This window comes from Callithrix jacchus, chromosome 22 (assembly GCF_049354715.1).
Source record: "Callithrix jacchus isolate 240 chromosome 22, calJac240_pri, whole genome shotgun sequence".
In the NCBI taxonomy this organism is placed as follows: domain Eukaryota; kingdom Metazoa; phylum Chordata; class Mammalia; order Primates; family Cebidae; genus Callithrix; species Callithrix jacchus.
This window is the reverse complement of record NC_133523.1, coordinates 30,284,054-30,301,133: the sequence shown is the minus strand read 5'-3', so window position 1 is coordinate 30,301,133 and position 17,080 is coordinate 30,284,054. Positions and strand designations below refer to the sequence as shown.

At 48.7% G+C, this 17,080-nt stretch overlaps 1 protein-coding gene across 2 annotated transcripts in view; it reads left to right on the top strand.

The window, feature by feature from the left end:
* PEPD (peptidase D) overlaps window positions 1-17,080 on the top strand; it is a 127,528-nt gene that overhangs the window by 18,737 nt on the left and 91,711 nt on the right. For both annotated transcript variants that reach the window (XM_017967595.4, XM_008987700.5), the window contains exons 5-7: window positions 3,546-3,593; window positions 5,232-5,293; window positions 16,901-16,945. In XM_017967595.4, coding sequence (XP_017823084.1) covers window positions 3,546-3,593; window positions 5,232-5,293; window positions 16,901-16,945 — 155 coding nt within the window. The remainder of the gene's footprint in view (window positions 1-3,545; window positions 3,594-5,231; window positions 5,294-16,900; window positions 16,946-17,080) is intronic.

The following is a 17,080-nucleotide window of genomic DNA, read 5'->3' as shown; positions in this document are numbered from 1 at the left end:
TGTTTACATTTGAGAAACAAATTCAATAATTTAAAAGCAATGCAGGCTGTCAGGTTAGCCAAGAGAAAGGAGAGTAGACCCAAAGTCGAACAAGCAAGTTTTATTAACCTGCTGGGCTGCTCCATAACAATCAGAGGAGGCAGCCCCGAGCTTATAAAACGAGGGGTTTATATGGGGTGAGAGGGGCATAAGGGAGTTTCAGGACTGAGGTCATCTATCAGCTTGTAACAGGCACAGAGATCGTTTGTTAACTTGTGACAGACTTACACTACATCGTCCTGTGACTTTTGTGGCAGGAGTTTGAAACGGGATTTTACAGGTATGTGTAAAACAGGAATTTACAAGTATGGATAACAAACATTTGTTTTCCCTGTTCTCCCCCGAGCTGTCCAGAGGGCTGTATTCAGGCTTTGCTCAATTGTAGCACCTAGATAGGAGTTCAGGAATGCAGCTGCAGAACAGTCAGAATTGGGGGGGGTCAACTTGCACGGAGGGGTTTTCTGAGGCAGCTTGTCCCTAACATAGGCCACTAGTGTGCACTACTGTTGGAGAATGCTGTGAAAGAAGGCCTATTTTCAAAACCTTCAGTGCTTTCAGGGCAGAGCCAGCTCTCTGGCACCTTGCAGGCTTTCCCAGTGCTGGTAAAGGCATATCCAGCTTGTCACCCTGCAAAAGAAGAGCGGCCCTCGGGCCTGGTCTAGGCCCTGGGTAGGAAAGCACAGGAGGTGGGTAGGAAAGTGCAGAAGCCTCTGACTGTCCCTGGGGGAGGATGTACACCCACAGGGCTCCAATGAATTCTGCCTGTGGCCATCCAATTCCATCTGCCACAGAGGCCGGGGGCTGTCTGAGAAATCGATGCTGGCAGTGGCACGAAGCAAGGCAGGGCCATTTAATGGCGCGGGGTGTGAGAGGTCCCCAGTGGCCACCACTCCGTGGAAACGAGGCCCTGGGTTGACAGCCGTGCTGTCATGTGTGCTGGGGCTGCATTGGGAGCCAGCAACCCACAGCGTGTCATGTTCCCTTAATATTTGAGGCATGGAATCAGGGTGTGCTGATGAGAGCGTAGCACTAATGGGTCTCCGTGGGGAAGGGTGGGTGGAGCTGCCAGGCCGGGAGAGGTTTTGCAGCCGCAGACGTAACCAGGGCCCACTCAAGCAGTTGTGATCAATAAAAGATGCCCTGCCAGGACTGGGAGGCCTGCCTTGTCTGAGCACCAGGCTGCCTGGAGCCGGCTGCCCTCCTTTCCATTATTCCTTACCAGCACCTCCCGAGAGTCATCGCCCCAAGAAGAACCATCAGCCCACCCATTTGTTATCCTGCCCCTCCCTCCCAAGGACAGTAGCAGATACAGTCCCCAAGTGCCTCCTGGCTCTCTGATTCTGCTGCTGTAATTGACGGACTCCTCCTGTGCCGATGAATGCAGACCCTTCACATCAACTAACTACACACCCAGAGCCAGCACATGCAGCCCTGTTCCTCTTAATAAGCCTCCCGTCCTTCAGGAGGGGCCGGGGTTGTGGAGGAACACAGATGAGCCTTTTTTTTTTTTTTAATATGGAGTTTCATTCTTGTCTCCCGGGCTAGAGTGCAGTGAGGCGATCTTGACTCACTGAAACCTCGGCTTCCCGGGTTCAAGCGATTCTCCTGCCTCAGCCCCCCAAAGTGCTGGGATTACGGTCACCATGCCTGGCTAATTTTTTTGCATTTTTAGTAGAAATGGAGTTTTACCATGTTGGCTAGGCTGGTCTCCAACTCCTGACCTCAAGTGATTGTCCCGCCTCGGCCTCCCTAAGTGCTGGGAATACAGGCATGAGCCACTGCGCCCGGCCGAACCTTTTGTTTTTTGGAACACTGAGGCCAAAGGACACAGCCATTCTCAAGGATCCTGGGAGATGGTTGGTGCATGTCTGGAGGATCACTGGGCGAGGAGCATGGCAAACCTTGGCAAGGTCTGTGGCTTTTGACCCAGCAGTTTTAAAAACTAATTTTCAGGAAATAAAGCCTTATATGGAAGGATGTTCATCACAGCATTATTTATAATAGTGAATCATTAGATGGAATTTAAGTGTCCCGTAGAGGAATGAGTGGCCTCCACTAAGAGAGTATCCTACAGCCAAAGGCTCAAATCTGGGCTGCACTATCATTTTTTAACTGGACTCAGGCAGGTTCTCTAACTCGTAAGCCATTCTCATTTGCGAAACCTGCACGTTTGCCGCGCTGTCTCCCCGTGTGGTTAAATGAGATGCTGTGTGTAAGTTGACTGGCACAGGCCGTCATCAGCGACTTATGGGACGTTTACCGTCCCCAGCGGTAGTGACTGCTAAAAATTGCATGTTTGAAGAATATATAATGACAGGAAATAAGTGAAGCATATAATTTCATATGATCCAAATGTCATTACATATCTCTGTTTTTATGTGCAAAACTGAAACGTCTCTGGTGATAGGATTGTACGTGCATTTTATCTTTTTATAGCTTTCAGTGCGTTCCAGGTTTTCTTGGGAGGCATCTCCATATTAAAAAAGGTGTATGTATACATATGTCAAAACTTATCAAAATGTCCATGTTAAATACAGGCAGCATTAAGTGATCACTCAATCAAGTTGTTAAAACAAGAACATTCTCCTTACTCTCCCGCTCCATTGCTGGTGTAAAGAGTTAGGATAGGGATGTGGGGGGGGGGGGGGCTATGGAGATGAGACCGTTCTCTGCCCTGGGGGTGCTCAGATACAAGAGGATCTGCAGTAGCCAAGATCCAGGGCAGACTGAGGAGGAGGGGTTAGGAGACGAAGAAATAGCTCCTGGCAGGGTGGTTGGCACTTGACACTTTGCTGGGGGAGTGGTGACTGTCGGTGGGGCAGTAGAGGAGGGAGTGAATGAACCTGCCCAGGGGGCTAGGGCTTCCATCCTGAATGTGAATTGATGAGGCGCTGTGTTGGGAAGAAGGCATTCAAGGAGAGGTAAGAGCCGGAGCAGAGGTGTGCCTTACACTCAGATTCAAGGGCTTGGGTGGGGAAGTAACTGGCCTGCAGTGGCAGAAGGCCTGAGTGTGTCATGGTGGAGGAACAGAGAGTGGGCTGTGGGGTGGGGGCCAGAGGGTGGGATTGGGGATGCCAACTCCCCTGGGTCTAGGGAGGCCTCTGCCCTAGGAACCAGAGCCTGGCAGGGCTGGAGCCTGAAGGGTTCCTGGGGCCGGGTCTTTGAGCAAGGACTTTGCAGATGGGCAGAGGTGCTGGCCTTGGAGGGTGGGTGGGGCTGGCTGCTTGGAGCCAGGGATACGTGTGCCTCATGGAAGCAGGGCAGGGTGGGAAGCCAGCCCAGTGTAGGTTTATCTTCTCTGCCCCTTGATGGCTGTGTGGCTTTTAGAAGTCCTTCAACTGGGGGAAATTGGGTTTCTTCACCTGCAGGGGGAGGGCAGCACCCGTGTCACCTGTCTTAAGGATCTGCTTGACAAATGTGCACTGTCATTATGAAGGAATGGTGGCATGTCATCGTCATCAGGCTTTGTGGTTGGTCTAAAGTGGGTTTTTTTTCCGACCTTCTAGATTGCCAATGTCCTGACGTCAAGGAAGCCCTCTGTCCTCCTCACTTTGGTAAGTGGCTGGTGTCCAGGGGTGGAACAGTGCTTGGGTCTGGAGAAGGTTTTTAGGGAGCCACCTCTCCTACAGAGGTCAGGACCATAGGGGAGGATTAAGAAACTTCGAGGGGTCAGGTGCAGTGACTCATACCTGTTATCCAAGTGCCTTGAGAGGCCATGCTGGGAGGATCGCTTGGGGGCAGGAGTTCCAGGCCAGCCTGGGCAACATGGTGAGACCCTGTCTCTGCAACAGATTAAAAAGTTAGCCAGTCCTTGTGGCATGTACTTGTAGTCCCAGCTACTCAGGAGGCTGAGGTAGGAGGAGTGCTTGAGCCCAGGAGTTCGAGGGTGCAGTGAGGTATAATTGTGCCACTGCTCTCCAGCCTGGACCACAAAGCAAGACCCTGTCTCAAAAAATTAAAAAAGAAACCAAGAGGAATGGTCATTGGTGATAAGTAGCAACACATGCCCAGTCTGAATAGCCAGCTGCTGATGGGACCCCATCCTTGAGTCTCCCTGGGACCTGTTGTGTCCTGTCATAAGGATGTGGACGAGACACCACACCCACTTTTAGGGTTAAACCTGGCTAGAAGATGTATTTGCGTCAGGCTAAGCTCATGGAATTTGTGGATGTATAAAGTCAGTTTAGTGGGTTCCAAAATATAGCTAGGTAGAATGAATAAGGTCTAGTATTTGGGCTGGGCACAGTGGCTCACACCTGTAATCCCAGCACTTTGGGAGGCCAAGGTAGGCAGATACACTTGGGGTCGGGAGTTCGAGACTAGCCTGGCCAACATGGCAAAACCCTGTCTCTACTAAAAATACAAAAATTTGCCGGGCATGGTGGTGCGCACCTGTAATCCCAGCTACTCAAGAGGCTGAGGCAGGAGAATCACTTGTACTTGAGAGGTGGAGGCTGCAGTAAGCCAAGATGGTACCATCACAGTCCAGCCTGGGCGGCAGAGCAAGACACCGTCTCAAAAAAAAAAAAAAAAAAAATCAATAAATTAAAATGCCTGGCCTCTCTGGGGAGGACCCGTTTTTCTCTAGATCCCTTGTATCTCTACTCCTGTCCGAGTTCCATTTGGAGTCTCCTAGGACTTAAGAGAGGGATCTCACCCTGCTTCACAGCAGTCCTGCCAGAGTTGGGTCCTGCACGTCTCCCCAGAAGGGCTGGATTGGACAGGACTCTTTTGAATGTTATACAGCCAGTGGGGAGTGTGTGCAGGAGAAGGAAGATGGAACAGGTGGGGAGAGCAGATTTGTGGTGGGGGTGGCCCCAGGCCCTCACCTGTCCCTGGACAGCCTGGCTTGTTTCAGCAGAGAGCTCTGACCTCCATGGAGAAGGCCTGGCTGTGCAGCTGGGACGCTGCGGTGTTTGCGGGGCCTTCCTGAGTAGCTGGGACTACAAGTACATGCCACTTCCTCCACTTGGCAAGTGGCAGCAAAGGAGGGCCACCCTTGTGCTGGACCTGGGCCTGGAGCTACCTGGCTGGGTGGCTCAATTGTTGAGGGAAGGCAGGAGGGGATGGGCTGGCTGGGGTGCAGGGGTTACCTGTTCTTACCTGTCCTGAGCCTGACTGGAGGCCACAGGGGTGCAGGCTCTGGGGGTGCCGTACGGCCCATGTGACACATCTGTGTTCTCCCTCCCCAGCGTGGCGTCAACACGGACAGTGGCAGCATCTGCAGAGAGGCCTCTTTTGAGGGCATCAGCAAGTGAGTCGTCGGCCCCAGGGACTCATTCCTCGCCCTCCCCCACTCCCACCTCCACCAGCAGGGCTTTCCCAGTCTACAAATAAGACATGAAATATGCAAACTTCTTTTTAAGGACTTTGGGCATTTTGAGGAAATGTTTAGAAGCATAATTTGCCAAAAATCCCCTTGAAGGAAAGAAAAAAAAATCACCTTGAAAGAAAACATTTTCTTGAAGGAAAGGTACCTCGTCTCTGTTTAAGTGCTCAGGCAGCCCTGGCCACCTAGCAGGGGCAGGGGCAGGGGCAGGCACAGGTGTGGCTGCTTACCCTCTAGAGACTGGTTGTGAGCCCCTGCGGTCCGTGCGTCAAGCACCCCTCTTTTTTTTTTTCTGAGACAGAGTCTTACTCTGTTGCCAGGCTGAAATGCAGTGGCGGGATCTCGGCTTACTACAGTCTCCGACTTCTGGGTTTAAGCGATTCTCCTGCCTTGGCCTCCTGAGTAGCTGAAATTACAGGCACGCGCCATCATACCTGGCTAATTTTTGTACTTTTAATAGAGATGGGTTTTTGCCATGTTGGCCACGTGACCTCAGGTGATCTGCCCACCTCAGCTTCCAAAAGTACTGGGATTACAGATGTGAGCCACCGGATGTGTGCCTGGCCCAAGCCCCCTCTCTTAGTCCTAGTCATTATCCCCTTTCAACCCGGCTCTCAGCAGCTCCCTCATGTCCCCTGCTGTCCCAGTCCCATGTAGGATCCCCTTAATCTCTTCTCTTAACCGAGCTCCTGGCTGAGCCCCTAAACCCTACTTGGGAAGCAGTTCCCCTTTTCTCTCCAGGCAGAAGGACAGACCTTGGGCACAGGGAAAGAAGCCCCTCTCCTGTTTGTCATCCCTTACCCATGGCCTCTGGGAGATCCTGGAGAGGGTGGGAGAGCCCTGCCCACTGGCTGTGCCTGTGTCCCTGGGCTGGCTGGTGGCTGGCCCTGGGGTCTGTGGCCTGCATTGCTGACTGGTGCTATAGCAGACAGGGTCCCCATGCTCGAGACTGCTGAGTGTGGACAGTGGGCAGCTCCCAGCCCCAACTCCAGGACCTGGATCCCCAGCCCCTCCGCTACTATGCATCCCCTGCAGCCTCCGTGTCCTCTGTTGTCCTTTGGTGGGCCAAGGCAGTGACTCAGGAAGCGCCTTATAATTATGTATGAGCCCAAGCTGCTGGAATCTCTATGTGTGATGTAGGGGTGATTAGGAGGGATTATGAGCTCATAAATATGTATCACCTCCCCCTCCTGAGCGGGCGGGGAGTAGGTTTGCTTCTTTTTCACTGCATGGATCTTTGTGTCCTCTCGGGAGTTTCCCCAAAGCGGCCCCGCCTCCCACGCCTGGCAGCAATTAGCCCAGCTTGTTGAAATGCTGGCCATGGAGCTGCTCTCTCTCTCCAGTCCCCCAAGGCCCTCTTAGCAGGTACAGGCACAGCCAGCTGCTGCCTGCCCCAGGCCCGGGGCTGTTAGAATCCCCCAGCCTACCTGGTGCCAGGGCTCCAGTGTCCTGCACACTTTCCTTGACCATGCCATGGAACCTCTCCATGGCCTCTGCTTGGGTCTGTGCAGCAGGGGGACCCTCAGCTCATCCACGTGTAACCTGGTGCTGCCTGGTATGTGGTGGGCACTGGAGGAGATCACACTCACCTGGGGCCTGGCACAGCTGGTGCTCAGTGACAGTTGCCCACAAGCAAACCCCAGCAAATCCCATCGCTCCTCTGTGCCTTACTCTCCCTATCTGCATAGTGGGCCGGGTGGACTCCAGGATCACCGATTCCCAGTTTCCCAGATGTCAGCTTGCTGTGGGGCTTCTCAGCAGTGAGAGCTTTGCTTGCCCCCCAGAGGTCTCTGCTGTAGAGAATGCTGAGCACGGAGGACCACATCTGGTAGCTGTATGGCAGGCAGGGTTCCTAGCGGGGAGCTCAAGATGTGGTCCCTGAAGTAGAGCTCTGCCAGCTCCTCCTTGCAATTCCCTGAGGGAGGCAGGCGGGGCCCCAGGCTGCCCCAGGGCCCTCATCACTATCAGTGAGTGTCAGAAATCAAAGGCCTTTTTACCCAGAGGATTACCAGGTGTGACCTCTCATCCCAGTCTCTGTCCCCTGTTGCTCACCAGTCCCTGTGTCCCCTGCCAAGACCCCAGAGGAGCCCATGCTCTGCAAACCCCCACCCCACCCTGTCAGCATTAGGACACTTTTTGGAGAGCTAGGGATAGTCTTACTTTTGCGCCGTCTCCCCAGACACCAGGCTGGTACCTCTCCAACCTCTGATCTAGGCCAGGCAGGGGCTGACTGGGAGGAGGGTGCTCACCTGGCCCCTCAGCTGGGGGCTGGGCTGAGACACCACACCCCACGCTGGGTGCTGGCATGTCAGTTTCCACACCCACCCGTCAGGCTGCTTGCCGACGGGTTGCATCTGACTTGGCTGATGCAATGCACTGCAGGTGAGAACCCTAGTGGCTGTCTCTGGCCTGCTCGTTCTACTCCATCCCCTCCTTATCCCCTGTTGGGGGTCCTCCACCTGTGTCTCTTCCATTGGGGCCTTACCTCACCATGTCACCAGGGTTGCTTCACTGGGGCAGGAGCCTCCGGCTGGTGCCCACTACCCTGTATGCCATGGGCCCTGACATGGGGCCCCAGCCTCTACCTCCAGCTGCCTCCAGCTCCTTCCCTGTGGACAGTCTCATCTGCATTCCTAAGGTCTGGATACAGCTCATCTCCCTGCCTTCCACTCACCCACGCCACCAGCACTTCTGTGCCAGGCTGGTCAGAGACCATGTCCCCAAGGGCCGCTGCCACTCAGCAGCCACATTCCCCGGCCTGCCGGGTGCACCTCCAGCTGCTAGCCAGGATATTAATAGCCTGTTTCCCAAGCAAGATGAATCTTGCTGTTGTCCTCCTCTCCAGTATGCAGCTGCTTCTGCCCCAGTTGCCTCTCACCACTCTGATGAAGCTGCATGCTCCTGGGTTGTCCTTTTTGACCCTTTCAAATGTCTCTGACGCACCTTGTACCTTGGGCTTCGATTGGTCTCCTGCTAACAGAAGTTCAGGTTTAGTCTCTTGGTTTGACCTGATGGGTCCCTCCAGCTCTCCTTATCCCCTGGCCTGCAAGAAAGAGGAGCTTGTGGTAGACAGTGACCCCCACCTGTCCACCTAGCCTAGACCCTCGGAACCCTGGTCCAGCTGGACAGTTGGCCTGGGACCCCACCAGCTGGGGTTCCTTGGGGTGTCTGGCCTGTGATCTGTCCCACTTGGGCTCAGCCTTAGTCTCAGACCTCCGTCTGCCTCCTCAGATCAGGGTCAGGGTTCTGCTGCTTGCAGCAGGAGTGTGGGGGTCTCGAGATGTGGGGATAGCAGAGGACAGGAAGCAGAGGGGATGGGGGCAGAGATGGGCCGAGGGTGGTGGGCATGCTCATGGCCAGAATGACCAGAGGCCCCTGGGTCTGGTAGCCTGGGGCCCCTGGGCTTACCGAGGGGTGTGGCTCAGCCTGATGACAGTAGTGTGAAAGACGCAGGCCGGGACAGTCTGTAGGGCCTTCTGACTTTCGGATCTGGCCCAGGCTGCAGCTCTGTGTGTAGCTTGATTGGAGCAGTCCCGAGGAAGGTTGGGGCAGAGCACGCCTTGCTGCAGGCTCTGGCAGGAGGGGTGGGTGTGGGCATGGGGTTGGATGTTTATTGCCAGGTCCTGGCGGGGCTATGAAGGGGGGCTGGTTTGGGGAACAGGGAACGGAGGGAAGCTGAGGTAGGGAGGGGAACCCTGCAGGAAGAGACTTGAGACTTCCTCCTGTGGACGGCAGATACCATGGCTCCCCAGAACTCCTGGTTCCTGAAGACTGGGAGCAAAGTCAGACATGGTAGATCTCTTGAGAGCATCTAAGGAGGTGGACTCCAGGGTAGGTTTTTCTGAGAGAGGGAGACTGACTGTGAAGAAGAGATGGTCTGTTGGGGGATTGTTGCAGGGGCCAGGTGGCCTGAGCTGAGGGCTGCCTGTCCATCAGGTTTCCATGCCTTAACAGGGGTGCCCTCTTGGCACAAGACAGTCACCTCCTAGACAGGCAGAAGCTGTGCGCAGGAGCCCTGGGCAGGGGCAGCGAGTGACAGGGACTCCATTTCTTGCCATTGTCTGGGAAAGAAATACGGTCGGTATTTTATTTTACATCAGCCTGTTATTCAGGATAAGTGTATTTCTTATCTTTCGGCATTTACTTACATGGCCTTGCGTATTTGAAGACAATTGGTTACAAATTAATCCCACTTAAGCAAGCAGTTTAAGTCGAAATGCTGAATTTGGGGGTTGTTAATGCAGGAATATTAATATCCGAAGATGTGAATTTTAAAACCCAGGAAGTACAGGGACATTATTAAAACTTGACGATTATAGCAAAATGCCAATCTGTGATTTGAGGACCATGGTTTTCTGGTTACTGTTAACTTGAATATCAAGTTGATGTTTAGGATTGGCTTTCTTTTTCTTTTCTTTTCTTTTTTTTTTTGAAACAAAGTCTTGCTCTGTCACCCAGGCTGGAGTGCAGTGCTGCCATCTCGGCTCACTGCGACCTCTGCCTCCTGGGTTCCAACATTTCTTCTGCCTCAGCCTTCTGAGTAGCTAGAATTACAGGCATGCGCCACCATGCCTGGCTAATTTTGTGTTTTTAGTAGAGATGGAGTTTCACCATGTTGGCCGGGCTGGTCTCAAAACTCCTGACCTCAGGTGATCCACTCACCTTGGCCTGCCAAAGTGCTGGAATTACAGGCGTGAGTCATGGCGCCCTGCCAGGACTGGCTTTCTAATTGGGACCTGTGGAGATCTCAATGAGGGCAGGGACCCTCAAGAGGTGAGAACCTGACCCAGCTGCCTTGCAGGGAGCACAGTGGAGGGGCTGCCTCATCTTTGGGTGAGAAACTCCTGGGAAGAAGTCAGTGGCCTGGATGGGGACTTTGGCCCTTTCATCTCCCAGCTGCATATAGAGCTCATCTGGAAATTACACTCTGCTTCTAGGGCACTACTACCCTCACAGACCCGGAGGGATTTCATCGATACTTTTACACAATTAATACATGCTCATTGGAGAAAATGGTAACCAGTGTGGAGGCAAAAGCAAGAACTATATGAATTTCATTACCCGTGGTTCAACCTATTAGCTTTGTCTTTTGGATTCTTCCATGTGTGTCTGGTCATGTTTCTCTGAGTATATTTTTGTGTCTGAGTGTGTGTGTGTGTGCATGCACATGTGTATCTGTGTATATACATTGATCTGTATGTGTCTGTGTGTACCTATATGTGTGTATATCCAGGTGTGGATCTTTTTGTGTGTCTAAGTATTTGCCTGAGTATGTGTGTCTATATCTGTGTATCTGCATTCCTCTAAGCATGTGTCTGTGTGTGTGTGTGTGTGTGTGTGTGTGTGTGTTTGTTCCTGGGTGTGTCTGCCTGTCTGTGTGTGTCTGTGCACATACACTAGGGTCTATCTGTGTGTGTCTGAGCATGCCTCTGTTGTGCACATGGCTGTGTGTGTCCATGGGTGCCACTTTTCCAAGCATCTGCCTGTCTCTGTGTATCTGTGTATGTGCATCTGTGCCTGCGTGCTGAGTCACTCTGTCCTGGGTCACTTTGCTGCTTGCGTGCATGTGCATGTGTGTATGCATATGTATGTTGAGTAAAATGAAATGTCGGTGTGTTTGGCTGCTGAGTAGATCAGCCACTGCTCATCCTGAGGTCAAAGTCACATTTGGTGCAGTGGGAGCCACAGTCTATTTTGCAGTCTTGAATTATGTCACCTGCTACCCTGTTCTTCACTCTGAACCACATTGGCTGCCTGTAGTCTCTTTGATATTTCATAAGTAGGGCTTTGATTCCACGACATTTAGGTCGACTTTGAATCATATGGTCCTGTTTGTATAGTTGAGGATCCTGAATGCTTCAGAGATCTGGAATCCTCTCAGCCTGCTGGTACCTCCTTCTGTCTTCTCTCCTATTCCTGACCCTGTTCACCTGGCTCAGCTGGGAATAGGGCTGCTGGCCTGACAACCATGTCATTACGAAGGTATTTTCAATACCATTCACGAAGTCCTGGAGAGTCCCTGGCTTGCAGGAGGACAGGTAGTCATGACCCTGCATGTGCTTGTGTGTACCATTGGGACAGGTCTCATTTTCTTTATTTCTTTTTTTTTTTTTTTTTTTTAAAGAGACAGGGTCTCACTCTTCCCCAGGCTGTTGGAGTACAGTGGTACAATCATGAATTACTACAGCCTCGACCTCCTGGGTTCAAGCCATCTTCCTACCTCAGCCTCCTGAGTAGCTGAGACTACAGGTGTGTGCCAACACACCCAGATAATTTTTAAATTTTTTGTGGAGACAAGGTCTCGCTATGTTGCCCAGGCTGGTCTTAAACTCCTGGGCTCAAGTGATCTTTCTGCTTTGGCCTCCCAAACTGCTGGGATTACAGGTGCGAGCCACCGCACCTGGCTAAGAAGCAAGGTCTTGGAATCCAGAGAGTTGAAGTCTTGCCGAGGCTTCTCTGCTGAGGCCTGTAGCTTGTGCTAGGCTACCTTGTTCCTCTCCAGCTTGAGCTCTGGATCACACATGGTTCTCTTGTGTCAGTGATGTGCCCCAACCTGATCCTTTTGTCTCCTGGGGTCAGCTTTTCATTGATGTTCATCTTATCAAAGGACAGCTTTTGGCTTTGCAGAATTTTCTTATGTGTCTCCTTTTCATTTCATTGCTTTCTGCAAGGGGCATTCTTAGGATGGAAGTTTAGATCACTGATTTTCAGTGTTCTTTTCTGCTGTATATGTGTAGAGCTATGAGTTTTCCTGTAAACATTGCTTTGGCTGCATTTCTCACAGGTTATGATATTTCGTATTGCTGTTTTCTAATTTCATTGTATTTTTATCTTTGAGCTATGAGTATTTAGGTCTGCCGCTTAATTTCTACAGTTTGAGATTTTATCGTTTCCTTTTTGTTATGGATTTCTCATTTAATTCTACTGCGATTAATGAACATTCTCTGTATCTCAGCCCTTTAAAATATGTTGAACTTCCAGCACATGACCATTAGGATAAATGTTTTGTGTACACTTACAGCATGTATTTTGCAGTTATGGGCCACAGTGTTCTGTATATGCCAGTGATGTCAAGTTGGTTAATGTAATGTTTATGTCTTCTCCATCTTTCCTGATTTCTCTGCTTGCTTATTCTGTCACTACTACTTTATTTTATGGCTGAAAAGTATTTTCTATGGATACATACCACTTTTGATTTGTCCGTTCATCGGTTGGTAGACACCTGGGTTGCTTCCATCTTTGGGCTGTTCTGATTAATGCTGCCATGAGCATTGATGTCAGACTTCTTGTGTAACCATACACTTTCACATTCCCTTGGATATATAGCTAGACGTGGAATTGCAGGGTCATGTGGATGCCTTTCATGTCTCTTCTTGCCTGTTTGCCCTGGCTAGAACCTCCAGTACAAGGTTGAATAGACGTGGAGACAGCAGACGTGCTTGCCTTGTTTTTCATCTTAGGGGAAAGCTTTTCGTTTTTTACCGTTCAGTATGCTATGATGTTAGTTGAGGGCTTTTTTTTTCTGTTTTCTTTTTTGTAGATGCTCTTTATCAAGTTGAGGAAGTTCCTTTCCCTCCCTAGTTCATTGAGTGTTTATTATGAAAAGGTGTTTGATCTTATCAGATTCTTTTTCTGCATGTATTGATGCAAGCATATGGTTTGTTACATGTTCTATTAATATGATTGATGTGTTACATTGATTTATTTTTGTATGTTGAAAGAATCTTGCATTCCTGGGAAAAATCTCCCACTTGGTCATGACGTATATATATATCCTTTTTATATGTTGCTGGATTCTGTTTGCTAGTATTTTGTTGAAACATTCTCGTGTCTCTATTCGCAAGTAATTTTGGTGTGTAGTTTTGTTTTTCTAAGGTGTCTTTGTCTAGTTTAGCATCGACCTTGTAAAATGGTTGAAAAGTAATGCCTCCTCTTCTGTTTTTGTTACTGTTGTTGATTTGTTTTGAGACAGTCTTGCTCAGTCGCAGGCTGGATTTTGGTGGTGTGATCTCAGCTCACTGCAACCTCCACCTCCTGAGTCCAAGTGATTCTCCTGCCTCAGCCTCCTGAGTAGCTGGAATTACAGGCACGTGCCACCATGCTTGGCTAACTTTTTTATTTTTAGTAGAGATGGGGTTTTGCCATGTTGGCCAGGCTGGTCTTGAACTCCTGACCTCAAGCCATCCTCCTGCCTCTGCCTCCCAGAGTTCTCGGTTTACAGGTGTGAGCCACTGCACCTGGCCCTCTTGGGTTTTTGGTAAGAGTTTATGAAGGATTGGTGTTAATTCTTTAAGCATTTGATTGAATTCCTTAGTAAAGACATTTGGTCCTGGGGTTTACTTTATGAGAAGTTTTTTTATTACAAATTTGTTCTCTTGTTAAAGTCTGTTTAGATTTTCTATTTCTTTTCTTTTTTTAAGACAGAGTTTCACTTTTGTTGCTCGGGCTGGAGTGGAATGGCATGAGCTCACTGCAAGCTCAGTCTCCTGGGTTCAAGCGATTCTCCTGCCTCAGCCTCCCAAGTAGTGGCACGTGCCACTGCCTGGCTAATTTTTGTATTTTTAGAAGAAACGGGGTTTTGCCATGTTGCCCAGCTGATCTCGAACTCCTGACCTCAGGAGGCCCGCTTGGGCCTCCCAAAGTGCTGGGATTACAGGCGTGAGCCATCCAGTTTTTGTTCCTTTTTGTTCACGTCTTCTGTTTCCTTTTTAATCTTCTGTCTGGTTGTTTTCTTCATTGTGGAAGGTAGAATATTGATGTCTGATTCTCTCTCCAATTTTGTTAGTTTTTGATACATGTATCTTAGGGCTCTGTTAAGTGCATATGTTTGTAATTGTTTTATCTTCTTTGTGGATTGACCTAATTATCATTAAAAAGTCCTTCTTTGTCTAAAGACAAAGAAGTAAAACTTTGTATCTTAGAGCTTATTTTGTCTGATGTTAGTATAGCCATTCTAGTTCCATTTTGGTTTCGGTTTGTAAAGCATATCGTTTCTCATCCTTTTATTTCAACCTATTTTTTCTTTGAATCTAAAGTGTGTCTCTTTAGAGCATATAGTTGAATCATATTTTAAAAATTCATTCTGCCCGGCTTTTATTAAAAAGTCAAAAAATAACAGATGCTGGCAAGGTTGCAGAGAAAAAGGAACACTTATACACTGGTGGTGGGAGTGTAAATTAGTTCAGCCATTGTGGAAGACGGTATGGCAATTCCGGAAAGACCTAAAAACAGAAATACCATTCGACCCAGCAATTCCATTACTGAGTATACACCCAAAGGAATATAAATTGTTCTATTATAACAACACATGCACGTGTATGTTCGCTGCAGCACTATTCACAATTGCAAACACATGGAATCAACTTAAATGCCCATCAGTGGTAGACTGGATAAAGAAAATGTGGTGCATAGACACCATGGAATACTATGCAGCCATAAAAAAGAATGAGATCATGTCTTTTGCAAGAACATGGATGGAGCAGGAGGCTGTTATCCTAAGCAGGCTAACACAGGAACAGAAAACCAAATGCCACATGTTCTCACTTAAAATTGGGAGCTGAATGATGAGAACGCATGGACATATAGAGGGGAACAACACAGACTGGGGCCTACTGGAAGGTGGAGGGTGGAAGGAGGAAGAGGATCAGGAAGAATAACTTAGTACCTAGGTGGCAGAATACCTAGGCGGTATAAGCTTAATACCTAGGTGGCAGAATAATTTGTACAACAAAGAAACCTGTACATGTACCCCTGAACTTAAAAAAAAAAAGAAAAAAGCCGGGTGTCGTGGCTCATGCCTGTAATCCCAGCGCTTTGGGAGGCCCAGGTGGGTGATCACCTGAGGACAGGAGTTTGAGACCAGCCTGACCAATATGGTGAAACCCTGTTTCTACTAAAATTACAAAAATTAGCTGGGTATGGTAGCATGCGCCTGTAGTCCCAGCTACTCAGGAGGCTGAGACAGGAGAATTGCTTGAACATGGGAAGTGGAATTTGCGGTGAACTGAGATCAGGCCACTGCACTCCAGCCTAGCTGACAGAGAGAAACTCCATCTCAAAAAAAAAAAAAAAAAAAATACAAAAAATTAGTCGAGCATGGTGGTACATGCCTATAGTCCCAGCTACTTGGGAAATGGAGGCAGGAGAATTGCTTGAACTGGGAGGCGGAGGCTGCAACAAGCCGAGATTGCACCACTGTACTCCAGCCTGGGCAACAGAGTGAGACTCTGTCTTAAAAAAAAAATTCTGCCAATCCTTGCCTTGTAATTGGAGAATTTAATCCACTTACATCTAAAGTAATTATTGATAAGGAAAACCTTTACCATTTTAAAATCAGTTTTCTATGTCTTCTAACATTTTTGCTCCTCACTTTCTCCACTACATTCTTTTTTTTTTTTTGTAACGTTTTGATTTCTTTCTCATTTCCTTTTCTGTATGTTTTAGCTATTTTCTTAATGATTATTGTGGTGATTACAGTTGACTGCTTAAACTTGTAAAAATCTAGTTTGCATTAGTGTCAACTTCATTTAAATTGTTGGCCTCTGTGTCTCCTTTCCCTCTTTTGCCTTTGTGCTGTTATTGCATATGGATTGCGTCTTTATTCATTTTGTACTTATCAGTACAGATTTACAATTACGGCTTTATTCAGTTGTCTTTTAAGTCAGAGAAAAGGAGTTACAAACAAAAAATACTTTATACTGTCTTTATATTTATCTATATGGTTACCATTGCCAGTATTTGCTTTCTCTTCATGTGGATTCAAGTTACTCTGCAGTATCTTTTCATTGTAGTTGAAACAGTTCCCTTTAGTATTTCTTTCAGGGTAGGTCTGCTAGTGATAAATTCTCATTGCGTTTGCTTATCTGGAGTGTTTTAGTTCACGCTCATTTTTTAATAATAGTGTTGCTGAATGTAGAATTTTTTTGTGGACTTTTTATTTCTTTCAGCACTTTGAATGTCATCCCACTGCCTTCTGTTCACCATAGTTTTTTATGAGAAATTAGATATTAATCTAATTGAGGATCCCTTGTAAGTGATGAATTATTAATACTTTTGCTGCTTTCAAGATACTTTTTTGATAGTTTCATTATGATGTGTCTAGGTGTGGATATCTTTGAATATCCTATTTGGAGTTCATGGAGCATTATGAATATGTAGATTAATGTTTTTCATCAAATTGGTGAGGTTTCTGCTTTCTCTGCATTCTTTCCTTCTGGTACTCCTATTGTGTGTATTTTGGTATACCTGACACAAGAGGCTATGCTGTCTGCCTACTGGGGATCGGGGATAGTGTTTTGTAGCCATAAAGCTTGCTCTCCAACTGACCGCATTTGGAGGACAAGGCCCAGGCTGCCAGGTCTGCTGCAGGAAAGGAGCAACAGGCGTTTTGTGGCCTGTTGAAATGAAAGTGTGGGATGAAATTAAAGTGTGGGACCCTCTCTTTGTCATGTGTGCATGTCTCGAATGAGGTAATTCTCACTGGGACATGATAGACCATTGGATTAATGGCCTTGATTTCTCTTCCCCCTATAGGTTCAAAGTCAACAACACCATTCTTCACCCAGAGATCGTTGAGTGGTGAGTACAGCCTTGGTCTCCTTGCCCATTGTGCTCAGCTCATGGGGATGGAATGCCCGTTGTCCCCACCCACACCATCTCAGAGAGCCCCTCAGAAAGCAAATTCCCAGAACCTTCTCCCATAGTCTTTTCTGT